We start from the raw sequence: 22,808 nt of genomic DNA on the forward strand, positions 1-22,808 counted from the left end.
CAGACGGGGCTGGTGGGCGATCGTGAGGCGCCGGAGGACGTTCCCTGCGGCCGGAGCCATGGAGATGCCTCTGCCGCCCGACGGTGAGGCCCAGCTTGGGCTCGGGGACCGTTTCTTTCTCCCTGGAATCCCTTCTCGGTCCGCCCCGCCTTCCGGGGTTTCCGGGCCTAGGAGGGGGCGGGGCTCGGCCTCCCGGGTTCGCCTGCGGCCTCTCTCGCGGGTCCCCGCATCCCCGGCGCGTGTGTGGCCCCTATCGGGACCCGTACAAGGGCGGCCTCTCCGGAGCCCAGCCCTAGGGACCCCGGCCCGGCGGACGGGGCCTGCGACGCCAGGGCCCCCGGATTTGGGCGGTCCTCGCTGACGCCCCGCGTGGCCTTTTCTCCGTCCTCCAGACCAGGAGCTTCGAAATGTCATCGACAAGCTGGCCCAGTTCGTGGCTCGCAACGGGCCCGAGTTTGAGAAGATGACGATGGAGAAGCAAAAGGACAACCCGAAATTCTCGTTTCTGTTCGGAGGCGAGTTCTACAGTTACTACAAGTGCAAGCTGGCGCTGGAGCAGCAGCAGCGTGAGTTCTCTCCAGCTCTCAGGCCGTCCCTTCCAGCGATTCCCTTCTCTGACTCCAGTTCGGGCTCCGCCACAAACCGCCCTCCTGTGGGCCGCATGCTCTGTCTCTGAAAATGGGGCAGCTGCGCCTTCATGATCCCTTCCCCTGTTCCCAGGGCCCTGCACCGAGCGGCTGCTGGGTCCGAGTGTAATGGAGAATGAGGTTATCGATTCTTTTAGGCTCCGGATCAGGGATTTCTCTGTTGTTCTTGCAGATGTAATGACTTAAGTCAGCAGAAGTAGAGTGGCTGTTTCAGTGTTTTTCAGGGTAGAAGTGAGAGAAGCTGGACCGGGACCCTCCTGGCAGGCACGGTTCAGCACCCTTTGTGAGCTCTGTGGGTCTAGCAAGATTTTTGTGCATTTCAGGTGTTTGCAGTCCAGATCCAAAAGATTTGTTTGAGTTTTAGTTTTTGGCAGATATTTGTCGATGTTCACTGGGGCTGGGTATCAGAATTCCAGCCCTGCCCTCAGAAGAATTTAAGATAGGTTTAAGAATCACAGCTGGCTTTTAAATAATAGATAGTCACCTGGGGGTAGGGTCCCTGAGGGCAGAGCCCTCCTTTGTCTTGTTCCGTGTCACATTTCTAGATGCATTGTTTGAATGAATGAGGTTGAGGCTGCCAAGTAGTTGGGCATTGACTACAAGCTCCCTGAGGCCAACCAGATCTTGTTTGGGTCTTGTGCCCTGGTACGTGGTACTTAGTAGGTGTTCAATAAAAAGCTTGTGAGAAACAGCAAAGGTGCAGTGGCTTGAGTAAATACAATGTGTTTAGAGAACGGTAAGAGAGACCATGAGAGGCCCAGCACGGCTGGAGCATGGAATGTATATAGAGGAGGGAAGGGTTTGATCTGGAGTGGTAAATGCCAGGAAGAAGGTTTGGGTTTTCTCCTGCAGTCTAGGGGTTCATCTGGTGCCCAGTTAGGTTTGAGTGGGGGTAGGGGTGATTTGCCTAAAACTGTAGGCAAATTGTTGTGTTACAAAAACATGTTTTTGGAGCAGCCATTCCTTGGCCCCAGCATATCACTTTGGAAACTGCTGCTATAGGCGGCGAAAAGCCACAAGAGAGTTTGAAAGAAGGGAGAGGTGGGTCAGATGTGTGTGGCCAGTGTGGCCTCGACTGTGGCCAGTAGAGGACAGGCTGGAGGGGCCATGAGTGGAGGCTGCAGACTAGTGAGGTTAGTTAATGGTAAGGTCTGAATTTGGTCAGCAGGTTGAGTCAGATTGGGCATGGGAGCAAGTGGGGTTAAGGGATAGAGTTCATAAACTGGGACACCATTTGGATATTGACGAGGGTGGCATAACCAGGCAGAGGACAGTGCTTTGATTCATGTGACTGTGAGGGGAGCCGCTGTTTTCCCTGCAAGGGGAGCCCACTCCCTCCCTGGAGGGTCAGAAATCAGAAGCCACTTGGGACTTGGTAATGTAACGGGGGGGAAGGATAGGGTGCTTCTAACAGGAGGATGGGAGTTCAAGAAATGCCTTCTGCGGGCAGCAGCATTTCAGCTGAGATTAAAGGATGTTTGACAGTTAGCCAGCTGGAAACAAAGAAGAGAAAAGTTCACAGAGGAAAGAGCCTTGGGAGGGGCTGGGAGTGGAGGGGGCAGTAGTTCAGAGTGGGTAAAGCCCAGGGAAACGGGGATGCTTGGAATGGGCAGAGGCCAGGATGCAGAGGAGGGGAGGGCTGGCTGGCCAGGGACTTGGGAATTCTCTCTGAAGCTTCTGGGGAGGTCTTGGAGGATTTCAGGTCTGTGTTGCAGAGCAGGCTTAGCCATGGTGTAGCTGGCGCTCCACCTTGGTAGTTTGAGGAGTGGGCCCCAAGGCTCTCCTAGAAGGGCACTTCACAAAGTCTGCTGAAGGCCTAGTTTTTTATTTTTTGTTTTGTAAAACTTCCAACCTGTTGTGGAAAGTACACTTTTGCAAAATACAATAAAACATGATCTGTGAAACGTCGAATTGCTATGATGGTGCCAGGAGGCTCCCTTGGCATTTCTAGACTCGTCCGGTTCAGGTTCCACCTGGGGCTGGTGAACAGCAGCTCTCCGGCCTTGCTGTGGAGAAGTACAGGGGGCAGGAGGGGACCCCGGGAGATCAGTTCCAACGGTGATGCAAGTGACAGCAGAGTCATAGCTGTGATGGCAGGGACACGGGCTGAAGTGTAATCTAGAAGCATGCCTTTACCACCCAGGGTGGCTTGTTAGTGCGGGGCATGAGGGAGAAAGATATGCCTGGATCTTCTGGGCTTCGGTTAAGGGCATAGCTGTGCCGGCCACGGAGGCCGGGAGGGGCCTTGGGGAGGTGGAGCACAGGGCAAGAGGACACACGGGCCTGTTTGAGGTTCCTTTGGAAAGACAGTGGGCTGTTTAGTCCTTGATCAGATCATCGTGTGAGGATTCCGGGATGGAGAGGGTAGAGGAAGGAGCCATGGCTCGCAGCTCCTGTGTCCCACTACCCTGTGGACTGGCCCAGAGGAGCGGGCAGAACCAGGCACCCCTGCATTCAGGGCTCCGACGGAGGAAGACACAGGGGCCTGGGGTGGCCACACAGGGCCATGTGAGACAAGGACCTGAGACAGGGCGGAGGGGCCAAGGAACAATGTCCGTCGCTGCCCTGGGGTGGGGGGTGCGCAGCCAGACTGCTGGGGGGCGACAGAAATGGGAGCAAAGAATTGAAGATGAGTCTCAGTGGTAAGATCGGTGGCAGAGGGACGTGGGGCAAAGGTGTTTTTAATGACGGGAGCTGCTCAGGAGGTGGCGGGGTTGGGACTCGAGAGATCCCCTTAGGGAGGGCTGTTTGTCTACCAGCAGCCATGATCTGGGTTCAGCAGAGGCAGGGGCCTGGGTGAAGGGTCTAGGGGGATGTGTGCGGTCGCAGCTAGAAGGCCGGTGGGCCAGGCCAGATGGTGGGTGGGAAAGGGGGCAAGGTGACGTCACACTGGAAAGTGTCCAGGGCTAGGACCCTGTCAGTGGGGGGCAGGGCAGGAGGGGCCGGGCACAGAGTGAGGGGTCTGCAGCACCGCGCAGGGGTCCTTGTGGGTGGGAGTCTAGGCAGGGATTGGAACTGCCAGAGCGGCAGCCGAGGGATTGCCTCCTCATGGGGGCCACCTTTCCTCCTCTCCCACCAGTCATCTGCAAGCAGCAGGCCCCAGAGCTGGAGCCAGCCACGGCCCTGCCCCCCCTGCCCCAGCCCCCGCTGGCCCCGGCTGCACCCATTCCGCCAGCCCAGGGAGCCCCATCCATGGACGAGCTCATCCAGCAGAGCCAGTGGAACCTGCAGCAGCAGGAGCAGCACCTGTTAGCCCTCCGACAGGTACGGGGCCTGCTCCTCCCCACCCCCTCACCGCCTCCCCTCTGGCCCGAGCTGCGTGCCAGGAGCTCAGCCTGTGCCTCTAGGTTTGCATAGCCGCAGGCAGAAGAATGCTTCACCACACATGGGCTGTGTCTCCCCAGGGCTGCTACCACCTGTGGTGTTTTAGCTCAACCCCTGACACCGGACACACTGTTGCTGTTTCTTGTGGGTGAAATGATTCCACAAGCTCTCTGCTCAGACACCCTTTGTGCCGGACGCCCACAGGTGGGGCCACGTTAGGAACCGTGAAGTAACTGTGCAGGCCTAGTGGCCTCTAATGCCCTTGGCTCCAGCTCCTGCTCGCTAGGTCACCCCAGGCTGTTGTAGGGAAGGACCCTTTTGTCCTGGTTAGTCATCATCTGATTTTTTGGCCGAAGTACAATAAGATGAAATGTTTGAAAAACAAGACAAGTAAGAAACAAGAGCTCTGAAGCACTAGCCCCGCTTTTATTACTGGATGCAAGATGTAAAATTACCATCATTCTGCTGAAAACAACTCTAGAATGTTCCTTGACTGGCGACCATTTGGACATCTTCTCTGTGTTGTCGTCTGTCCACCCCTGTCCCTCCATTTTCTTTCTGTTTTTGTTGATTTGCTGAGGTTCCTCGTTCTTTTGGGTGTTCATTCTTCCATCTGTCACCTTGGGGCAGACCTCGTCTCCTGCTGTGTCCTGGTTTGTTTTATCCTGTGTCTGCTGTGGTAATGGCTGTGACCATGACTGCCCCAGGAGCCTGTCTCGGGGTTTGAGTGTGACATCCTGGCACCGGGAGCAGGGCACCGAGAAGCCAGGCTCTCCCTGGGCCAAGGTCCTCCTCACGCAGTCTCCATCCTGCTCGGCTTCCTAGGAGCAGGTGACCGCGGCTGTGGCCCACGCCGTAGAGCAGCAGATGCAGAAGCTCCTGGAGGAGACCCAGCTGGACATGAATGAGTTTGACAACCTGCTGCAACCTATCATCGACACCTGCACCAAAGATGCCATCTCGGTGAGTGCAGGGGGCAAGGGGGGTGCTCCCAGAACAGGTGCTCCTGATGAGGGGGAAACTCCCAGGCTGGGCTGCTCCAGGGGAGGCCTGTCTCTCCCTTGCCTTCCCTCTTGAGCACGGGGCGGGGTGGGGGGAGGGGGCAGGACAGCCTGTGGGCAAGGTGTGCTGCTCCCCGCCAAAGGCAGGTGGCAGCTCAGCATGCCCCGAGCCCTGGGACGCTATGCCCTCGCGCCCCCGTGCCCCCACACGCGCCCTGACTCAACTGCCAGCCTGGCTGTTGCAGGCCGGGAAGAACTGGATGTTCAGCAATGCCAAGTCCCCGCCGCACTGTGAGTTGATGGCGGGCCACCTCCGGAACCGCATCACGGCCGACGGGGCGCACTTCGAGCTGCGGCTGCACCTCATCTACCTGATCAATGACGTCCTGCACCACTGGTAAGGGCCCCGCTGGACTGCGCCTCTCCACTCGCGCCTGCCGGCCCTCCGCGGGGCTGCACTCGTAGCCTGGCCTGCCCGGGGACTGGTGGGGGGGGGGGCACATCACTTGTCCAGAGACCCCAGAGGAGGGTTGGTCTGAGCCATGAGCTCACCATCGGAGGACACCCTGTGCCCCTACATCTTGGCCTCGTCACTGGGGCCACTGTCCCTTCCTCGCTGTCCTCGGGGAAGCATCTGGGTGTCTTTCCATGTCCGTCTCTCTCCAGCGCCAGCTTCTCTGCGCGTGATCTACACACAGACACAGCCCTGTCCCCTGACTGCGCTGCTGCAGGATCCCTCCCAGGGGTCCTCTCTGCTGCCCTCTCTCCCGCCCCTTCCCCCAGCCCTCCCAAGGCCAGGCCGGTGTTTGCAGCGTCTGCTACCCTGATGCTAGAGGGTCACTTGACAGACCCCGACAGCTGGGCCAGAGCAGGCCCGGGGAGGGGACCGGCAGAAGCACACGTTGGTGGCGAGACCAGTCCTTAGCCGTCCAGACTGGCTGCCAAGTTTGGTTTTGAGCTTGGCCTGGCCGAAGGGGACGGTTCCCGTGAGAGCAGCAGAAATGGATTCTGCCTCTCCCCGACCCTTCCCCCGTCTTTCCCCATCGCCTGCTGCGTTCCTGCAGCCTGGGTCCCTGCCCCTCTACTCCCTGTTTCCTGTGCCACACAGGTGGCTCTGTTGCCACTTGGCCTCTGCCTGTCTCGTCACTCCTTTATTCCTTTGCTGTTGGGAGACCGGCAGCTGCTCAGAACCTTCTTTGCTCTTCTGCTTCCACCAGCCGCTGTGCTGACCAGGGCAGCTCTGCAGAGACACAGCCCATGGCTGGCGGTCGTCCTGCCGTGCTCCTCTTGAGTTGTGCTCTGTCTAGGAGCCCTGTGCGCTCACCCCGTCCTCCCCTCCCTCCCTTCCCCTGCCCTCTTCCCTTTCCCTCTCCTCCCCTCCTCTTCCCTGCCCTCCCCATCCCCAGCTGACTTTGAGCACCCTCCGGTGAGCTTGGTGATGGGAGGGCTTCTGGCTGCTCGCCTCCTGCCCTGCTTCCTCCTCTAGGAGACCCCACATGTGCCATCAGCCTCTACCGCCCTCCATGCCCATTCACATGTGCAGCGCCCCGGGAGGATGGGAGGGCAGGCTGCCTCATGTCCCTAGATGCCTGGCCTGTCTGGCACCCTCCCTCTGGCTCCTAGAAGTGGGGCTCAAGCTGAGGTCTTGTGCGTAGGGGGTGACAGGGCTGAGTGAGGCCACGTGGACAGCTGGGGCTCCTACGGGTCTTGGGTCTGTGGGTCCGTGTGTCCTTGTGCCAGCCCTGGAGGGAGGGCTTATTTTACTGATCAGGAGACCAAGGTGACAGCCCTTGTTCTGAAGGTCCCCAAGCTGTTCTTTTCCTCCTTCCACTGCTGTCTGTCTGTCCCTTGGGCCCATTTGCCAGCACAGGTCTTAGAGGGAGCCCAGCCCTTGTCCCAGCTGGGTTGGGGCCCCACGTCCCAAGAAGGCAGAGGGTGCTGTGGCTGGAGCCGCAATGGTAACGGGCGCGTGGCCGGGTCCCGCCCCAGGGCCCTGACGCGCGGAAGGTCTCTCCCTCACAGCCAGCGCAAGCAGGCCAGGGAGCTGCTGGCCGCCCTGCAGAAAGTCGTGGTGCCCATCTACTGCACCAGCTTCTTGGCCGTGGAGGAGGACAAGCAGCAGAAGATCGCCCGGGTATGTGGGGCAGCTGGGAGAGGCGGGGGGGGGGGGGGGGGCAGAGAGGGACAGGGTGGTGGAGATACTGGGTTTCCTGGTGACGCAGCCTCTCCCTCCTCCCCTGCATCCAGCTCCTGCAGCTCTGGGAGAAGAATGGCTATTTTGACGACTCCATCATCCAGCAGCTACAGAGCCCGGCCCTGGGGCTCGGCCAGTACCAGGTGGGTGCCCTCCCCACCCACACGGCGCTCTGGGTGGACATGCCCAGAGGGTGTGGTGGCTGCCACCGCAGCACGTTCCCAGAAGTCATGTGGCCCCCAGCTCCCTCCTGGGGAACTGGCGATTTCAAAGGCCAGGTAGCACTTTCCAAACGGGGCTCCCGCCTGTGTCTCTGGAATGGTGGTGAGCAGCAGCCTCTGGGGAGTCCCATCCCGTCCACTGTGACCACTGAGCCCCTCCCAGGTGAGCCCGCCTGACTTTTCCTGGTGCCCTTGTGGCCAGCTTGCCCTGTCCACCAGGCACGGCTCCTGGTGGTGTCTTTGGCTTGTCGGCTCTGGTCCTCAGGGTCAGCTTCTGCATGTCGGAAGCATAAGCAAGCCTCGGTGTCGTCTGGGCTGCCATGGTCTGATTATGTAGGAAGCGCTCCCTGTGTGTATGTCTGTCTTCTCGCCAGGGAGGCGTCTGCTCAGAGGATGGGGTGGGGGTTGCACAAGGCAGGCAGGGAGGGCCGCCCAGGTCTCCTCGGCTACCTCTGCTGTGACGCCGGCATCCCAGCCCTATCCGCAGCTGCTAGAAGAAAAGGCAGAGCTCACGCCCCTTTTTCTCAGGTGGAAAGCTGTCGTTGTTCTGAAAGGATCTGGTTGAATGTCAGAAGCTGTGTTGGCTGCGTCCTCTGTGATGGTCTTGAGGGCCACCCCCCTGCCGGGCAGCTTTCCTACTCAGCCCAGTGAGGAACGCGGGTGTCATGCTTTTAAAATTTCTCCTGCTTGTTCTGTTAAGTAAAGCAGCAGACTTACTGCACCTTGTCACAGTGACGTGAACTGCTTTGTTTCTCCTGATTTTCTGCTTTCACCGCAGCTCGCATTTACTCAGCTGCCCTGGTCCGTTTCCTTGTTCTCTCATCAAGTTCTCCCCCGAAATCCTTGGAGGATAGGTCCTGTTGCTCTGTTTTAGAGCTGAGGAAGTCGAGGCTCAGCAAGGTTGTGACTTCCTCAAAGCTGGGCAGCAAGTGAGCAGCACGGCCCGTGACAGCGGGCTGGAACGCTCGTCCAGGTCGTGTCTGTAACGGTTGTGCGAGGGGACAGGGTGTGGCTCTCCTTGCCCCTTCCTCTGATCAGTGAATCACGGACTTCGCTGCAGCCAGCATCCTTGTCACTGGTTTGGGGCTAGATTTAGATGATCTGTGCTTGTCGGGACTGCATTTTTCGTTTTACGGGACCATCCCCTCCCTGCCTGCCTGCCCGAGGGACTGCCTCAAATTCCTCCGGCTTTCCAGGGCTCGTCCCGAGTGGGTCCGGAAGGGCTGGGACTCGACAGCTGGCTCCGAGGCATCTGTCCTCAGTGTCGGCCACTCTCCTCTCTCTCTGCCAGGCGACACTCATCAACGAGTATTCCTCGGTGGTCCAGCCGGTGCAGCTTGCCTTCCAGCAGCAGATCCAGACCCTCAAGACGCAGCACGAGGAGTTTGTCAACAGCCTGGCCCAGCAGCAGCAGCAGCAGCAGCAGCAACAACAACAGCAGATTCAGATGCCGCAAATGGAGGCCGAGGTCAAGGCCACCCCGCCGCCGCCCGCCCCGCCGCCGGCCCCCACGCCCGCCCCTACCATCCCACCAACCACCCAACCTGGTACGGGGCTCCCTGGGGGACCGCTCCTAGAAAGCAGCCTTCTCCCCCAGAGAAGGGCTCTGGTTCTAGGATCTGTTTCCAAAATCCAGGCCTGGGGGGGTTCACAGGCAGATGCCCCCAAACCTTACCACTCAGGTGATTACCCCCAGGGAACAGGGGAAAAGCTGCGCAAATCAGTTTCTGAGACCAGGCTTTTACACCGGATGGGCAAAGAGAAGGAATTACGGATATCAGGCATCATCCCTTCCAAACAAAGATGCAGAAATACTTCCCATCTGAAATCTAACAAAGTATTAAAAAAATAAAATAAAATAATGATGCGGTAATAGGCTTTCCCCCAGGCATGTGTAAGGATGGTTTAGCACTTAGAAGTCTCATCAAACAACAGATGAGGTAGGAAAAAATGATCTTTCAAGTGGGTGAAGAAGAGATTTTTAATAAAATTCAGTGATGAAAATTTTTGAGCAAACTAGGTACAGAATAAGTTAAGGTATTTATCTGAAAGCTCTCAAAGGGGTGTGTCCCGGGTGAGGGCAGTCTCCCTGCCTCTCGCCGCCTTCCTGGAGGCCATCGGTTTCGGGCGGCTTCACGCAGCCAGGATTTCCCGAGAGGTAAAGACCCAGCCTGAGTTGGTCCCGGTTGTTACTGAACATGGTTTCAGGAGGTGCCCGCTGACCATTGCCACCACTAACCAACTTCTTGTCTGGCTCTAGATGACAGCAAGCCTCCCATCCAAATGCCCGGCTCCTCCGAGTATGACGCCTCAGGAGGAGTCCAGGATCCTGCCGCGGCCGGCCCCCGGGGTCCAGGGCCCCACGATCAGATCCCGCCCAACAAACCCCCATGGTTTGACCAGCCTCATCCCGTCGCTCCTTGGGGTCAACAGCAGGTATTTTCCCAGACTTGTGGTGGGGGTGGGCAGGCAGTCCCCTGTGCGGGTCCGGGGACTGGGCTGGGCTGGGCTGGCTTGCTGGGGAAACAGGTTCTGCAGTGGCTGGGCAGGGGGCAGGGCAGGACAGTCTGGGCCTCACACCCATGCCCATGCCAACATCCAGGCCTCTTAGGAGCAGTGGTCCCTGTGTTCCTGTGAGGGCTGGGCAGTTTAGAATGGTCTGTTACAGCAGGATGAGCGGGGTTCTGTCCCTTCTCTAATACAGCCAGCATGGCGCCAACATTCTGTCTCCCTGGAAAGAACACTACTCACGTAAGGAAAGGGAAGGTCAGACGTGTAGAACTGGCAGTGCTTTCTGGGGCAGAGGTGCTGGTCACTCTCTCTGGTTCTTTGAGCTCAGAAACTTCTAGGCCAGGGCAGGGGTCATCTTATCCAGCGTAGCATGACTGGAAAACACCAGAAACATCCACTTGCTCTGTGGGCACTGGATCTGATCTCATGGAGCCTTTGGGTGCAGCCCTGGCCTCTCCTGGACATCCACCTTCCCCTTGACAGGACCCAGTGATTGCCTTCCTGCCAGGTGACTCTGTGGTGAGGATGGGAGGGAAACGGCTCTAGACTGACAAGAGGGGCTTGTGGCTTTGAGTTACCTGTTGCACCTGTGTCCCCCCACCCCCACCCAGAACCTGAGGTTCGGGAGAATAGATTTAATTTCACAGAAGATTGGCCTTCCCCGTAAAGACAGCTCCCACTTACGAGCACCCAGTGGTATCACGCATCTTATGGGTACCCTCTGATCGTACACCATCGTGTAGGTGTCTCAGGGTCACTTCTGGGGACTGGTAGGTTGGGCTTAGGACAACAAGGGTCCCCTTGCTGAGGGTCTGCCTTGGGGCAGAGGTCTGGCCTCTTGTTGGTCTGGCCTGCCCACGTGGGATCTTACACATTTTGAAATAACATTTTTTAAATATTAGTTTACTGATCGATGTATTGAGTTGATTTGGTTTTTGGTATGTGGGGCTTGAACTCAATGGGCCCGAGATGATGATCTGAGCAGAGATCAAGAGTCGGATGTCACTGATGGAGCCACCCAGGTGCTCTGAAGTAATAACTGTATTTAGAATGTGGCTTCTAACATCTTGAAAGACCTGAGGGTGTGGTGTGGCCCAGGTCCACCTCTGCTGGCATTCAGCAGGGCCAAGCAGCTGTAACCCTAAAGATGGGCCCCCTGGTCATCCAGTCCTAGGTACATCCCACTGTGGCCCTGAGTTTGGGGTTAAAATCCCGGTTTCAAGTCTCACAGCAGCTGGGTGAGATCTAGAGCTCATGTTGTCTCCCACTACAGAATGACCGACCTCTGCGGAGACGGGGTTTGAGGGCAAGTAGTCACTATGGGGGCTTGTGGCCCCCAAAAGACCACCCAGAGCAGGGGTTAAGTGACACGGAGGGGGCTGTCATCAGGGCAGGTGTCTACCATGGGCCCCCGGGGTGCAGCTCCTCCTTGCACTCCGCAGGCCGTGGGGGATGCACCCTTGCATGAGCCACCAAGGGGTAGAGGAACTGGGACACGTCTGCCGGCTTCCAGGTCAGGCTGCCAAGCTGGGAGTGTTGGCATCCCTGGCACTTGGGGCCCGCCCAGCTCCAATGCAGACACAGGAAACCCTCAGCCGAGGTTTGGGTCTGAGCCTAGGAGCGCGCACAGGCACCCCAACCCCCACTGCACGGCTGAGCAGAGGAGGCCGCACCGCGTCGGGGCCGGGTCGCCTCCATGGCTGGAGAGCCACACCGCCGATGTGTGCCCGGCATAGGCCAGGCCTCGGGAGGGGCTCACGTCCATTCTTTGCCTTGCAGCCTCCCGAGCAGCCGCCCTACCCGCACCATCAGGGTGGGCCGCCCCACTGTCCCCCCTGGAACAACAGCCACGAGGGCATGTGGGGCGAGCAGCGTGGGGACCCCGGCTGGAATGGCCAGCGTGACGCACCCTGGAACAGCCAGCCCGACCCCAACTGGAACAGCCAGTTTGAGGGCCCCTGGAACAGCCAGCACGAGCAGCCGCCCTGGGGCGGGGGCCAGCGTGAGCCACCCTTCCGCATGCAGCGGCCGCCGCACTTCCGAGGGCCCTTCCCGCCCCACCAGCAGCATCCGCAGTTCAACCAGCCGCCGCACCCCCACAACTTCAACCGCTTCCCGCCCCGCTTCATGCAGGACGACTTCCCCCCACGGCACCCCTTCGAGCGGCCACCCTACCCTCACCGCTTCGACTATCCCCAGGGGGACTTCCCTGCCGGTGAGTGCGAGGGTGCCCTCCGTGGGGACTGTCCCGTGTCCGGGAAGCACTTCCCTCTCCTGCTTCTTGCTTCCTGAGGCGGTGCTGGCAGCTGCTTGCAGGAAACCCCCCCGCAGTGGTCACCCCCCACCCCCCTCCATGGCCAGGAGGGTGCTACTTGACATCAGCTGCAGGACCTGGGAGGTCCCCTGAGTCAGGGTGACAAGCCGGGGGTCATGGGATGGTGTAGAAGTCCCGTCTGGGCCCTCAGGCACATGACACACACTGGGCTGGCAGTAGAGCTGAAGTCTCATTCTGCTGCCCACACACCTGGGGAGGAGGAAAGGCACGAGCCTTCTGGAAGGACAGTTGCAAGCTCCGCAGCAGACAGGCAGGCAGGGCAGGGAGTCTAGGGGCCTTCCCCGTTCCCTAGCCCGCTGTTTTTAGCAGCTTTTTTCATTGCCTTTCTTGGAAGAATCTATAGAATTGTTGGGTTTTTTTCTTTTCAAAAAATTTATTTCTACTCTGTCACCTCTTTTATTTTTGCTTTAAACTCCATTCTTGGCTACGAGTTTAGCCGAGACCAAGGAGCACATGTATTCGCCGGTCTGCACTTCCCGGGGCCGTGGTAACAAAGTGCAGGTGGCAGGCGCTTCCCCCAGCTCCGGGGGCTGGAAGTCAGAGACCACCGGGTCTTCTTCCCGTCGTCGTGTCCTCCTCCCTCTGGGTGCATCGGTGTCCTGCCAGTTGTGTCGGATCGGGGTCCACCTGCGGGATCGCACCTCAAGTGAATGAATCACCTTTATCCAAAATGCCCTGTCTCCAAAGACAGTGGTAGTGATCGGCCCGTAACGTTGCTCCTTTAAGGTTTTGTGATTGCCCTGGTTTTCCCTTCCACCTTGGGTGGTGGTATGGGTGCAGACCAGGTCGCCCCCAGCCCGGCTCCTCCCCACCTAGCTACACGACCCCGGGCAGCATGAACAGGAGAGGAGGTGCTGGGCAGCGCTGCCCAGAAGTGGGTGGTGGACCCTCTGTGAACGCCTCCCACGGGCACTCGTCCCCTTGCAGATCGTGGCCGCATTGTCCTCACTGCCCTGCTCACGGCTGCCCGGTAGGCCTGAAAGGAGTTTTTGTTTTGCAGAGATGGGACCCCCTCACCACCACCCCGGCCACCGCATGCCTCATCCTGGGATCAACGAGCACCCACCCTGGGGTGGGCCCCAGCACCCTGACTTCGGCCCTCCTCCCCATGGCTTCAATGGGCAGCCCCCCCACATGCGGCGACAGGGCCCTCCCCACATCAACCATGATGACCCTAGCCTGGTCCCCAACGTGCCCTACTTCGATCTGCCTGCGGGGCTGATGGCTCCCCTCGTGAAGGTAACGTCACCACGGCGAGCGCCTAGCTTCATAGCACACGCTGGTGCCGGCTTCTGGGCCTCCGTGTGACAAACTCAGACGTGGAGCCCAGTTCCCAGCAGGGGACAGACAGACACTGCTTCTCGGGGTCCCTTCCCGCTCGTTGCTATGCCCAGCAGACATGAGGAGTCAGTGGGAACGTGTCCGAGCCAGCGCCTCTTCCTCAGGCGAAAATGAGCAAGGCCTGTGTCCCCTCTGCTCCCTCTCCACACGTCCCTCCCGGTGCTGCACGCCTTGCGGCCGTGAGGAGTGGGCCGGGCCGGGCCAGGCTGGGCGCGAGGTGCGGGTCCTCTTGATCCTGGCCCTGGGAAGCTGCCTTGTTCAGGGGCTGACAGTGAAGACGTTTCTTAGAGAAGGGGCGGCCTCCGAGCTGGGCCTGCAGGGAACACAGGGAGGGGCAGCGCTGGGGGTGTGCGGGGAGCAAGGCTAGGTTGGGAGCAGCTCCGGAGATGTGCTGGCGGGGCAGGGCGCTTCCCGTGGCTCCTGAGGCCCCACGGGACTAGAAGTTGAGAGGGGCCACACGGGGGTAGCAAGGGGTGCGAGCTGAGCTGGCTTTTGGCGACAGGGTTCCCTGGATTGGGCGGAGGCTGCTGTGACCTGGGAGGGGGCCCCGGCATAGGACTTTGGAGCACAGGGCAGAAGTCTCCAGGTGGCAGCATCTGGGATTCCTGTCATGTCTCAGTAAACCCAGGGGTCTTACTGTCACTTCAGCTTGGAGGGTGTGTGTCACGTCTGGAGAGAGAACTTGGCCCCAAAGCAGTCTTCCGCCACCTCGCCTAAGAGATCATTGGTGTGGCTGCGGCCTTGGTGGGGTTCCCCAGGAAGGGCAGCAGGAGGAGCTAGTGTCCAGGGTAACCCTGTATCCCCCGACCCTGCTCCCCCAGTCACTGCAGCACCACACCCTGGGTGGGCATGAGGGGGGCTCTGGCAGGGCGTGTCTGAGAATTGTGTTTTCCTCTACAGCTGGAAGACCATGAGTACAAGCCTTTGGACCCAAAAGACATCCGCCTCCCACCCCCCATGCCGCCCAGCGAGAGGCTGTTGGCAGCCGTGGAGGCCTTTTATAGTCCCCCCTCCCATGACAGGCCCAGGAACAGGTATGGCGCTTGGGGACCAGGGATGGGGCTGGGCTGGGCTGGGATTGGGGTTCTCTGTCCCCTTCTTCTGGCCTGACTTCTGCCCGGATTGGCTTCATGAGAAGGACTGCTAATGAGCACGCCTTCTGCCCCAGGTGGTATGAGGCCCGGCTGAGGAAACGGGGCAGGCTGTACAGCCCTAGGCTGGGTTACGGCCCTTCTCCCCCCTGGCTGTGGGTAATGTGTGTCACACATATGGTGGCTGTCAACGAAGGGCCTCTCTAGTGGGGACACATTAGAGCAAGTTGGCCTCTCGGGTGTGGCATATTCAGACTATGTGCCTATGTGCCCCAAGCTTTGTCACGAGAACACACACACACACACACCTGCCAGGACACCCTCCAACGGACTCATCACCAGTCCAGCTAAAACTGTCTCCTGCCCTGTTCTGGGTCACAGGCCTGTCCATCTGGGAGTCAGAGCTCCTTGTCCCCAGCTAGATCATAGGCCATAAGAGCCACCTGAGCTATTTCGGGAAACACTGATGTGGAAAAGGCATGGGAGCCAGGCCTGTGCCCAGCCTCTCTGCTTCCCCGCGGGGAGCCCAGCCTCTCTGCTTCCCCGCGTGAGGAAGGGCCGCCCGTGGTGCCGAACCGGCTCAGCGTCCGAGGGAATGAGGGAGGGGAGGACTGCATACCTAGACACGTGCCTGGTGGGCTTTACTCCTGCTGACTTGCACGAGGGAGGCTGGCAGAGTCACACAGGAACTGCCCGTGTCTTACAGTGAAGGCTGGGAGCAGAACGGCCTCTACGAGTTTTTCCGAGCGAAGATGCGGGCACGGCGGCGCAAGGGCCAGGAAAAGCGCAACAGGTGAGGGCCCGGGTGCCCATGCGTGGTCAGCCTGCGTGGCGAGCTGGAGCAGGCCGGAGGCACTGTTAGATACCCCAGCAGACCCGCCATCCAGTCACGCCCCAGGCCGTCCTGGCTCCCCTGACGGGCAGACGGAGGGAGGCCCGGTCTCTGCTTGGTTCTGGGGTGGGTCTTCCCCACAAGGCCCCAGTGAACACCTAAGACGCCAGCCCCAGAGGGGTTTGCCGTCATGTGTGATCAGCTGTGACCTGGAGCCTAGTCCTCTGAGGGGAATGGGCAGGTCTGTACCCAGACCTGCCCGCCTGGGGTCTTCCGGAAAGTTCGAGGTGCACCACTCACCGGGCCTCTCTCTGCAGCGGCCCTTCCCGGTCTCGGAGCAGATCCAAAAGCCGAGGGCGCTCTTCTTCCCGCTCCAACTCGAGGTCGTCCAAGTCCTCCGGCTCGTACTCCAGGTCCAGATCGCGCTCCTGCTCCCGCTCCTACTCCCGCTCCCGCTCCAGGTAGGCTGGGGGCCGTGCGCGTGGACTGGGGCCCCTCGGTGGCACCCGTGGCTGCGCCCACTGCCCGCTCTGTCCTCCCTGCAGGAGCCGCAGCCGGTCCCGCTCCTCCCGCAGCCGCTCCCGCTCCCGCTCGCGCTCACGCTCCAAGTCCTACTCCCCAGGAAGGAGACGTCGGTCACGGTCCCGGAGCCCCACCCCGCCGTAAGATTTCTGTCTTAACTGTCCAGCGACCGCTGGTAGCGCTGGACGCCTCTGATGCTTTGCTGTGAATGTTGAAAGCTGTCGCTAGAAGATGTGCCCCCGGTGGCCCGTGCCGAGGCGGCCCCTCAGGGACCGCGAGTTCTAGCGCAGTGACAGTGGCACCTCACCTCTCACCTCGCTCGTACCTCCCGTGGTAACGTTGTAAAGCCTGAGGTAGCGGCGGGCTGTCTCTCAGCCGTCGGGGGTTCCGTGCGACCTGCCCTTGCCACTCAGTGTGGGGCAGGGCCCGGGGTAGGAGCTCCCCTAGCCGGCTGGCGAAGATGACGAAGAAGAATGCTAGAGACCCAGGATGTGTGTGTGTGTCCCTCTAACACTGGTGAATGTTCACACGCGCCACACGCTGTAATATTCTAAGAGTTTTCATTCCAATAAATGTATCGACTTTTTTTTAAAAAACGTAACCTGTCTTAATTTTAGTTCCTCGGCTGGTCTGGGTTCTAATTCAGCACCTCCTATACCTGATTCAAGGCTCGGGGAAGAGAACAAAGGACATCAGATGCTGGTGAAAATGGGTAAGGTTCCTGGGAAGAACCACCACCCGCTTTGGGCTTTCGGGGCTGGGGAGCCAGAGAAGGTTCCGGCTCGCTGCCAGAACTAGAGGGTGAAGCCGCACACTTCTCGCTGGGCGTTCTTTCTCACCACAGCAGTCTCACGTGTGTAGACCACACGGGCGCATGTCATGCAGCTCTGCACAGGAAGTCTTGTTTAAAATCATGGATAAATGGGCCAGATTTCGACTTCTGTGCATTGTAACCGCCCTCCCCCCTTTCTTCTTAAGGCTGGAGTGGATCTGGTGGCCTCGGCGTGAAAGAGCAAGGGATTCAGGACCCCATCAAGGGGGGGGACGTCCGGGACAAGTGGGACCAGTACAAGGGTGTGGGCGTGGCCCTGGACGACCCCTACGAGAACTACCGCAGGAACAAGAGCTACTCCTTCATCGCCCGCATGAAGGCCAGGGATGAGTGCAAGTAGGCGCTCCACGGGCAGGAGCCGCGCCTCGGCTACTGCGTTGGGCCGTTGGGAACTTCCTGGCTCCCTGGCAGTGACAGACTGTAGGGACAGCTCAGGGGAGCGACAGAAGAGAAGGAAGACACTAGCTTGCCTAGGGAGAGGACCATGCTCCAGAGCGTGGGCCCCGCCTGCAAACCAGCTCCCCACAGAAGCCAGAACCCACCGGAGATGCCCCGGCCACCCAGCCACGAGCCTCCCTCCCTCACCAGAGAAGCAAGAAACACAAGAGCCTCCAACCCTGGATACGAAGCCCCCTTGCCTGAAGGCACGGCCGTTCTGCACCTCCCCGCAGTCCGCTCTTCGGCCTGGAGGAGCGTGGAGGACGGGCCCCAGGCCGGGCGCCGCTGACACACGGAAAAACAGACCCTTTCTGACTGGCACTTACACAGGGCTTTCATTTTTACTCCAGATGTTTAGTTGTAGAGAAGGGCATGTTGCTCTAAGAGGATCCCAGTGAGAATTTGGAACCTGATTCCTCTTAAGGCATGGTCATGGCCTGTAGTTCAGTTAACTTTAGTTGTTTGAGTTGAAATTTTTTCCCCAAACTTTAGCCACTTATGGTCCCTGCAGAAACGAAGGTTCTAAGGAAGCTGATCTGAGGTATCTTCAGGTCATGGAGTGATGCCCTTGGAGAGCCTGTGTCCTTAGCGTCTCTGCTTGTGTTTGTCACTTAGAGGAACCCAACACCAGCGCTCGTGTGGACGGCCCACCCCGAGCCTGGCTGGGGAAAGCAAGCCCCGCCGCGCCTCGGGCCCGCCCCACCCTGCCGCCGAGGGGGCCCGGCCGGGAGGGTGGTCTGCGGGGACGGGCCGCGCCTGGCGTCTCTGGGCAGCTCGTGCAGTGCCGTCTCTTTGTACAGAACATTTTTCAGAAATTCTTTTCAGTAAGATGCAGAGTCCTCTCCAACTTTTCAACCTGATGTGATAAAATAATTTGATTTTGTTCTAGATTTCCTGTAGCTGTGAATTGTTTAAACGTGTCTGATTCAGGATAAAACGTAAACACGTGCTGTTAACGATTTCTTGTGGATTTTACTGTTTTGCCTTCAAATAAAAACTTTTTTTAAAGACCTTTTTCTCTGCGTGTTCGAGTTAGAAGCGTGCTCTGGCTGAGTCCGGAGGGGGCATGCCCAGTGGGCCCGTGCTGTCTGAGTTGTGCTGTCCGCTCAGAAGCTGGGCCCTGGCGCGTCCCGCAGGTGTCCCCAGCCTGGATGTCTCACGTGGGCTCCTCTGGAGCAGACGGGGCTTCTCACCCCTTCCATCTCCTCCACTCACTGGGCAGGCAGCCCCTGGCCCGTCCGGCCGCGTTGCGGGGCTCCAGACAGGCGGGCATCCTCCGTCGCCCCAGGAGTAGTGGTGACAGTGCCGCCTGTGGCTCCGTTTCCCCTGGCCGGTGCGTCCTTTCGGGTCTGGCGCCAGGCACCCCGAGGAGGCGGGGGCTGGGAGCGTCAAGCACTCCGGAAAGGCTGGAGCTGGGATTCCGCTTAGGTGAGTCCTCCGTGCCACCTGCCCCCACCACGGTCACCTGGAAAACAACGCGGGTCACAGCCACTGCACTGGACCAGCTTGGCGCGAGCCCACACACCCCGCCTCACCTCTGTGTGCTCACAGCTCCTCCTTCACCTCCTGCAGGGCGTCCTCCATGGACAGCGGGGCGGGCCTGTGCTGCCTGATGTACTGTGGGGCAGAGGACAGAGGTGTCACCACAGCGGCCTCAAGTCTCCTGAGGGCTTGGGTGTTGGGAAGCGGTGCCTGTCCCTGTGGCTCCAGGACAGGCCGACAGAAAAAAAAAGGCAGGATGTCACGTGACAATGCCATGGAAGTGAGAGACGAGCCCAGAAGGCTCGGGTCTGAAAGGAAGAGTGGCCGTGGCTGGGGGTGGGGCTGGCAAAGGAGGGGCGCTGCCAGGGGAGCCGTCACGAGCACAGGGGGCCTGGGTGCCCCTCCCAGGATGTGGGCCCAGCGCCGGCAGTGAGGAGCCATGGTGGGCTGCAGGCAGGTGACACAGGCGGACCCCTGGAGCTGTGTCCCATCAACCAATGGGTAGGACCAACCCGAGGAAAAGGACTGCAGGGCTACAAGCGACAGTCTAGAATGGGGCAACCGTCGATCAAACCACCCATTTCCTTGAACAAATAAACAGCAAGGAGACATCAGAGAGATGGGGTGGAGTGGGGGGGAGCAGGGGAAACCTGTGGAGCATGGGTTCTCAAAGTGGGTCCCTCCGTGGGCACGAGAGCCCAGAACCACTGCTCTCTGACCAGAAGACAAAAAGACCCCAGACAATCTTGATGTGTCTGGACTTTGGGTTCTGATGAAAACAGTAACAACAAAATGTACAACTTGCACGAGATAAGTGGAAACCTAACACTGCATATCCAATAATACTAGGAGAAGCTCGTTTGGCTTTGGTATTATAATGGTATCCTGACCGTATTTTTCAAAAGTCCTTGTTTTGAGAACTAGGGAAAAGGACAAAAGTCAGCATGCAAAATAGCTCCTAGAGTATGATGCCATTTCTATGTAGAAATACACGTTATTAAATAGAATGTTATACCTATTACATGGTAATACATATTTGATAATATACGGTAACACAATACTGTGAAGACTACACGTACTATAGTTCATTTTTACACGGGGAAAATCTGAAGAACATCGAGTTGGTAATAATCATCTCAGAAGTTATTGAGGGCTTTTACAAACTACCTCTCTCTCTAACACCATCTTCATAAAATGAGAACAAATTTTTTATAACCAGACAAAAATTTGGGGAGAGAATGAGGTGTGACATTCTTGGCACTTCAGCTCCCAGGACTGAGGAGAGAGGCCCCTCCGGGCCAGAGCTCGGGAAGGGTCTGCCAAGGGACAGGACCACCCCCTCCACCCACAAGGAGGCTGCCTTTGCTCCGAGGTCAGAGGCAGGCTCCTTGCGCTGGGACCGTAGGCGGCTGGGTCCACAGCATCCCCGCAGCCCGCCTAGGCTGAGCGCTGTCCCCTCCGTGTGCCGAGGCCCCTGCCCGCTCTCCCGGGAAGCACAGGGTGCCATGGTCACCTGTTTGGTTTCCTCCAGGGTGTGGTAGTGGAAGGAGTCCCGGTCCAGGGACCGAAGGAGGGACCCGTGCAGGTGCCGGCTGGCCTCCACGAACTGCTGCGTCAGGCTCAGCTGCTGCTTCAGCATGTCGTTGAGCGCAAACACGGCCGGGCTGTAGGCTGTCAGGGCTGCACCGGCTCCCTGTCACTGGGGCTGCCTCCCCACCGGTGCACCCCGGAGCAGGGGGTGGGGGCCGGCCGCGTGGGACCCACATGCTCTGCAGCGCCCCCGTGCAGCCACATGGGGATGCTTTCTGGAAGGTACTGTCCCCCGAAGTACCCGAGGCCCCACCATCCCCCACCCCAGGTGCCCCTACCCTGGAGTTAGGGAGCTGCTTCCTGCGGGTGGCATGGGGCTCCGGGAGCTGCGCAGGTGGGAAGCTCAGCGCCCAGGAAGGAACGCGAGTCTTCATGCCCAACCACAGTGGAAGCCTAGTCAGTCAGGACCCCCTGCCCCACGGGAACCTTCTTCATGCCACTGAATTGCACACTTAGAAATAGCAAAGAGGGGACATCTTATGTTATGTGGGGGGTTTTTTTAAATTATTTATTTATTTGGTAGAGACAGAGCGAGCATGAGCAGAGAGAAGGGGGAAGGAGACTCGCCCCCGAGCAGGGAGCCCGATGTGGACTCGATCTCAGGACCCTGAGATCATAACCTGAGCTGAAGGCAGAGGCTTAACCCGAGGCGTCCCATGGTATGTGTTCTTAAACACAAAACTAAAATAATAAAAAATACAACTAAAAAACTTTTCATTAAATTCAAAACACATTGAAAAATGGAAGTTGTGCAACCGTCCAGAAGGCTCATCAGGAGGCTGCGTAACAACACGGAACAAGCTCTGGGGTGCTAGCTAAGCGGGAGGGTTTTCTGAGAGGATATAAACAATGCTGTGGTTACAGCCACTATATTTTAGTATCTTCATCTTTTAAAAAATTGAAAGGGGCAAAACAGAAGAGGTACTAGACAGATGGTAGTTCACGTCTCTCAAGGGGTCAGTGGCCCTGTGGGGACCTGATGCAGTCTGCGCTCCCATCGGCAGCTGCTAGGGCCTCCCCCACCACAGGCCGGGAGGGCTGCCCGGGCCCCTGCCACTCCCCAGACTCAGCAAGGCTCCATGGCCCGGGGCTGCTACCAGCTGAGTGTCTTCGGCGGGGAAAACTACTATGGATTCTGGACACAAAGGCACAGGGACAAACACACAGGAATAGCCCAGCTGGGGTAGAGGTGTCACTCGTGACTCCCCTGTTTTATCGGACATGGGTGACCTTTGGCAAGACAGACCAAAGGTTCTCGGACACTCAGTCTGTCATCCGGGACCCTAGGAACCATGGCAGTTGCCTGAGCCTGTGACAATCTCACCAATAGATTCCCTGAACCTGGCACTAATGTGGGGCCCGCCCCACCCACGGTGGCCTGGAAGTTGCACCCTCATCCCTGGGACCCGCCTCGCCAAACTGTTACCTTCTATCGAGTCTGCGCTGACGACGTGACTGGCAATGGGCACAGGGTCCACGTAGGTACCTCCCAGGGCAGGCCCGATGGCCGCCACGCCGGCCCCTATCCCAGGGACAAAGGGGGAGGGGATGAGTGGGTAGGACACCTTCCATCAGTGGATCGGCCGTGAGACATGAAGCTGATCTTTTCTCCTCTGAACAGGATAGCACCCCTTCTGGCTTTGTTAACCTCTTCCCCCTTTCAAACTCTGCCCAAGCCAGCCTCCATCCTTCTGCTAGCTTCTCCTGGCACAGGTCAGTTGAGCTGTCCCAAGCGGTCACTATGGTCATGTGGACTGGTAACAGTGGCATCAGGCCCTCCCCTCCCTCGGCCTTCTACGGGCCATCTACAGGGCCACAGGCAGGCTTAGGAACGTGCCCTGACTTGAAATCCAGTTTATTTAGGCTGTGTTTTCCTTGCCTTTCGATGTTAGGCCTAGCCCAGGAAAATGGTGTCAGCTATGTTTGATGACAAAACAATACAGAAATGCACACATTCGTCCGAGTCAGACAACCGGCTGTGCCGTTGGGCAGCATGAGGCTGTGGAGACGAACATGGTGGTTTCCTGGGCTCCCAGGACCTTGAACGCCTTCTAGCAATCTGACCTGCCACATCTGCCTGACTTTTCTCCCTGAGAAACAGGAGAATGGCCCTGCCCTACCCCGCTGCGCCGCCCAGGCTGATCGATGGCTAAGCAGCCCCAAATCAAAATGAACACCACAGGGGAACCGTACCCTGCCTCACGCAGCCCAGGGATAAGCTCTGGCAACGCTGGGGGTGTCCATCAAGATGAGAAAAGAGAGCGGAGGGAGGCTTAAAAGAAAGGGACCTTTCCATTCAGGTGGCCAAGATTGAAGCTGGGTCCAAAAGAAACGTCAAGAAGGTCACACTGGGTGTGAAGAGAAATGTTGGCCCGGGGCTACCGCCTTTCAACCCTGATGGTGTGAGTGGCATCGCTGGGCACCACAGGACATGGAGCAGTGCCCCT

General features: G+C 58.7%; 2 protein-coding genes across 6 annotated transcripts in view; one reads left to right on the top strand and one right to left on the bottom strand.

The window, feature by feature from the left end:
- On the top strand, positions 1 to 18,301 carry LOC122909631 (calcium homeostasis endoplasmic reticulum protein). Of its 2 annotated transcripts, none has more exons than XM_044253999.1 (17): positions 1 to 83; positions 393 to 566; positions 3,727 to 3,911; positions 4,797 to 4,934; positions 5,218 to 5,369; positions 6,962 to 7,106; positions 7,220 to 7,309; positions 8,679 to 8,934; positions 9,648 to 9,823; positions 11,678 to 12,113; positions 13,234 to 13,472; positions 14,475 to 14,608; positions 15,372 to 15,458; positions 15,815 to 15,958; positions 16,043 to 16,159; positions 16,637 to 16,731; positions 16,998 to 18,301. In XM_044253999.1, exons 1-17 carry the CDS (start codon positions 59 to 61, stop codon positions 17,189 to 17,191), a joined length of 2,787 nt encoding a protein of 928 aa, XP_044109934.1. In that variant the 5' UTR covers positions 1 to 58; the 3' UTR covers positions 17,192 to 18,301. The 2 variants fall into 2 exon arrangements, with proteins under 2 accessions (XP_044109934.1, XP_044109935.1); XM_044254000.1 differs by having other exon boundaries at positions 6,995 to 7,106.
- Positions 10,123 to 22,808, bottom strand: part of C6H19orf44 (chromosome 6 C19orf44 homolog) — a 24,558-nt gene continuing 11,872 nt past the window's right edge. The window contains exons 7-10 of one of the 4 annotated variants that reach the window (XM_044254002.1): positions 21,788 to 21,883; positions 20,285 to 20,451; positions 18,825 to 18,906; positions 10,123 to 10,272 (exon numbers count right to left, since the gene is read on the bottom strand). In XM_044254002.1, the coding sequence (XP_044109937.1) occupies positions 18,835 to 18,906; positions 20,285 to 20,451; positions 21,788 to 21,883 (335 nt within the window). In that variant the 3' untranslated portion in view covers positions 10,123 to 10,272; positions 18,825 to 18,834. The other 3 variants (XM_044254001.1, XM_044254003.1, XM_044254004.1) reach the window with 3 other exon arrangements.

This window comes from Neovison vison, chromosome 6, assembly GCF_020171115.1.
Source record: "Neovison vison isolate M4711 chromosome 6, ASM_NN_V1, whole genome shotgun sequence".
Classification (NCBI taxonomy): Eukaryota; Metazoa; Chordata; class Mammalia; order Carnivora; family Mustelidae; genus Neogale; species Neogale vison.

Excerpts from the sequence above, each read along its gene's own strand:
- LOC122909631 (XM_044253999.1), top strand. The coding sequence starts at position 59 with ATGGAGATGCCTCTGCCGCCCGACG. Across the intron at positions 7,310-8,678 it reads TGGGGCTCGGCCAGTACCAG|GCGACACTCATCAACGAGTA; the intron begins GTGGGTGCCCTC and ends TCTCTCTGCCAG. Across the intron at positions 15,959-16,042 it reads TACTCCCGCTCCCGCTCCAG|GAGCCGCAGCCGGTCCCGCT; the intron begins GTAGGCTGGGGG and ends TCCTCCCTGCAG.